Source organism: Lactuca virosa, chromosome 5 (genome assembly GCF_052849685.1).
Source record: "Lactuca virosa cultivar CGN04683 chromosome 5, Lactuca_virosa_CGN04683_v6, whole genome shotgun sequence".
Lineage (NCBI taxonomy): Eukaryota > Viridiplantae > Streptophyta > Magnoliopsida > Asterales > Asteraceae > Lactuca > Lactuca virosa.
Window position 1 is genome coordinate 278,415,586 of NC_136430.1, and position 3,732 is coordinate 278,419,317.

General features: G+C 32.6%; 1 protein-coding gene across 2 annotated transcripts; it reads right to left on the reverse strand.

Moving 5' to 3' along the window:
• Positions 1–495: 495 nt before the first annotated feature.
• On the reverse strand, positions 496–3,446 carry FAD6 (fatty acid desaturase 6). 2 transcript variants are annotated; one of them, XM_079051513.1, is made up of 10 exons: positions 3,257–3,446; positions 3,118–3,172; positions 2,202–2,447; positions 1,974–2,117; positions 1,752–1,903; positions 1,536–1,658; positions 1,266–1,443; positions 1,049–1,167; positions 843–957; positions 496–759 (listed from the first exon to the last, which is right to left on the reverse strand). In XM_079051513.1, the coding sequence occupies exons 2-10, from the start codon at positions 3,148–3,150 to the stop codon at positions 598–600; spliced, it is 1,272 nt and encodes a 423-aa protein (XP_078907639.1). In that variant the 5' UTR covers positions 3,151–3,172; positions 3,257–3,446; the 3' UTR covers positions 496–597. The 2 variants fall into 2 exon arrangements, with proteins under 2 accessions (XP_078907639.1, XP_078907638.1); XM_079051512.1 differs by having other exon boundaries at positions 2,202–2,443; positions 3,257–3,445.
• Positions 3,447–3,732: the final 286 nt, after the last annotated feature.

A 3,732-nucleotide genomic window follows, 5' to 3' on the forward strand; every position in this document is an offset into this window, starting at 1 on the left:
ATTAAATCTAATATTTTCTTATATTAATTAAATTTCAACAATAATTATTTAAGTTTCAACAATATCACATAATGGTTTCCGTTTACAGTTCCTAAAATATGGAACTGGAACTGTTTGTACCCATTAGGACCGATTCTTGTACCTAATCCCCGTATAATAAACAATATGATAAATTGATATTTTGAATATTTCTAAACGATTCTTAAAAAGTCGACTAAAGTCTCAACAAAAAACATGGATGGTAATTAGCATGTTATGACTTTTGTATATACACAAAGCAACTTCTAATTAGATAATAATTACAGTATAAGATACTGGTTAAATATTTATTATATAATTTAATCATATTTATCCTAAGTTTACATGCAATGGTGCCGACATTTTGACTTTTACAAGATTCTTTCTGATACCATTTCATATTTGACGCATAATGTGAAATGTGAATATGAGGACACTATTATTCTAAACTTAATTTTCAATTTAGTTTTATTGTAATGAGCCAACAAGAAGCTTTATTCAGAAAAATAGTATAAATAAGAAAAGCAAATAAACAATTAAAAATAAATAACCTCAAACAAAAATTAAAAAAACAAAATATTAGGCGTAATCGGGCATAACCCGTCTAAGAAATCTGATCGGCTCCGATATCTCAGGAGCAACCTCTTCAAAAGAGATATAATTACGCTCCTCATTGTACACGTGGCAGACTGTCAAGATTGTCTTCATTAACCGCCAGTTCCATGATGCCTCGTTCATATACTGTGTTGCGTATCACAATTCATACAGACAAAAATAATTAAGTTTCTTTTTTACTTAATGAAAAAAAAAAAAAAAAAACTTACTTTTCCCCAATTTTCTTGAAGTGCTTTATGAGCCATTCTCAAATTGTAGCTTGGAATCTTTGAGGAGACATGGTGAGGAATATGAACATTGATATCATGACAAAGGATCTCTATCCTGTATACAATAATTAAAAAAAAAAAGAAAAAAGTATTAGAGTAAAAATATTAGTTTAAATGATTTAAAAATAATAGTTTAAAAAAAATACCATCGAGGATAATCACAATGCACGGTTCCACTAAGTTGGGCCTGAGCCGGATTCCACTCTTCCGACGATTTGAAAGGTATGTGAGGCGCCGTGTGGTGAACCATCGTGAAAGTGCTCATCTGTAAACACAATAACATCTACACAGTGACAGACTGACACTGACACTGACAGTAACAGTGACAATGACATTAACAGTGACACAGGAAATTCGTATTACCCAAAAATGATAGCCCAGCCACGGCATTAGCCAAAACTTTATCCATCCAACTATCCCGACTTTATACACAATCAACGGCCATCCAATTGCCATAAATGCGAAAACACAAGCCAGACTAATTTTAACTCTTCCAATTTCATTTGATCTAAATTTACTCAAATTAAAATGCCATATTAACCTGAAAACAATATAAAGTAATCAACAATATGTATTTTTTAACTATTTTTCATATCCAAACGTCGAAAAATAATTTATATATGGAAAATTTACCAATGTGATATAGACATGATGGGGCGAATAGGACCATATCCAAATACAATTGCCTTTTTGAAAAATGGTGACTCATCAAAATGTTTTTTCATTACAGGATGCCAAGCTGTGTCTTCGTTTAACCTAAACGAAACTTAAAATAAAATTGAGCTTCTATTGTAAAAGGGTATTATGGTCATTTTTAAATGATACAATTACAATTACAATTACACGTACATGTTTGTTTTCGCGTGATGTCGGTCATGCTTGAAGCGCCATGGCTCATAGGGGTATATTAAGGGTAAAAAGGCCAAAGTTCCAACAATATCTTCTAATAATTTGTTCTTTGAGAAAGATTTGTGTGCACAATCGTGACCTATTACAAAGAACTTTTGAAGAAAAAAAAAAGTTTAGATTGATTACAAGAAACTCAAAAAATATGTTTATTTACGATTTTACCCCTGTAACTGCAGTTCCTGTCCATGCCCAAGCTAAAGGAAGAAGATACCATGGGGATTTGGCAATCATGAAAAGCCCCAATGCATATGAAGTGGTAGATATCAAAACCGATTTCCATGCTTTCATGTTATCAATTTCAAATACCTTTTGAGAAAAAAAAATATGAAGTATGAGAGATGAATATGTTTAAAATAAAAGGATAAAAATTAATAAGTAAGAGTGTAATACGGATTTGGGAAGAGTATCGATGATGTTCTTCAATGTGATATTATCTGGAAGTGATTCTCCAATTTGTCTAAAACCGTAATTTTCACATAATTCTTGTCTTCTTTCTGCACTGTCTGATGGTAATGGTGGTGTGATAGGACTGGCTACTGCTTTGACTATTTTACCCTTCCGTAAAGGAATTACATATTTTTGGGTTTTGGGCTTGTGTTGAGGTAGAGCTTCCCACTTTAAAAGAGATGTGCCTGTCTAATCAAGCAAGTATTGTAAGAAGTTACAATACTTAATTAACTATAAAAAACTAACAATAGTAAAGAAAAAAGGAAAAAGGGCAGTATAGTAGATAAATTCATTTTTCTTGTAATTAACTTGAAGAATGAAGAATAACTTGGTATAAATAAATGACCATCAAAAGGTTAAAAATAAAATAGTGTGTTTACTAAGTTCATGGATTTCATACATTTCTATATTTTGTGGTTATAGGATGAAGTAAGACTTGCAGCCTAAAAACAAGTAAACATGCATAAAACACCACTATCACCTTTATCACGTTTATAGTAATTAGCTACTTCTCTTTCTTCTTACTCTTAATCTCTTTTAATTGGTGTCTAAGGTCCTAATCCCATTAGGGATTCTGGTTTTGCAGGTCTAGATAGCACTCTACTATAGGAACAACATTCAATATCATCATTCATCGACTATGTTTGACATCAAGGAAGCAATATATAGGTCTGTTTACCACATGGAGGTTTACATATCTATAACCACAAAGCCATCACAACCTGATATTGGGCAAAATCATCGATTCTAATGAACAGACTTAAATGTTTAACTGTTTAAGACCGCGTCTTTTTACTAATGCATTGAGACGATAAAACCCCAAATCTCCAAATTACACCACGAGAGTAAGGATTCATACCTGTTGGATACAGTGACACAAATCTATGTCCATGAATTCGCTTTTGTTGGGGACCCTAAAATCAAAATTAACCAAGGAACATCAAACAGTGTCTAAAATGAACAAATTCAGCTTCAGAGATTGACGGAATGCATGTTACCTTCAAAAGGAAACTAGAATCAGCGAGTCTGCAAGCCATTGGAAGCAGAAAAATGGCCGATTCACGAAACCTTTTGGAGATTTAAGAGGGTAGACAAGAGTGGGTTGCTCTAAAGAGAACCATAAAATATCGATTCGATTCAGCGGGGTTTAAAATGATAACACATAAACCCCTCTTCTCGCCCCCTTTATGGATAGAAGTCGTTTCGGCCCCTCGTTATCCCCAGGACCCAAAGTGATGTTTGATTCACGTGAGACAAGTAAAGTTTATATAAACAGTCCTTGTACTATGTTTCATTACAGAATTGCTCCTCATTTTGTGCAACTATAAACAGCTAAATGATATTGGATTATGTTAAACGTTTAAAATGAAATATAGCAACGTAAACAATATATTAAAACACCATCATAATTTACCATGGAGATATGTACATCGAATAACTTGTAGCAAAAGAAATAAGAAGAAGATTTGTCATA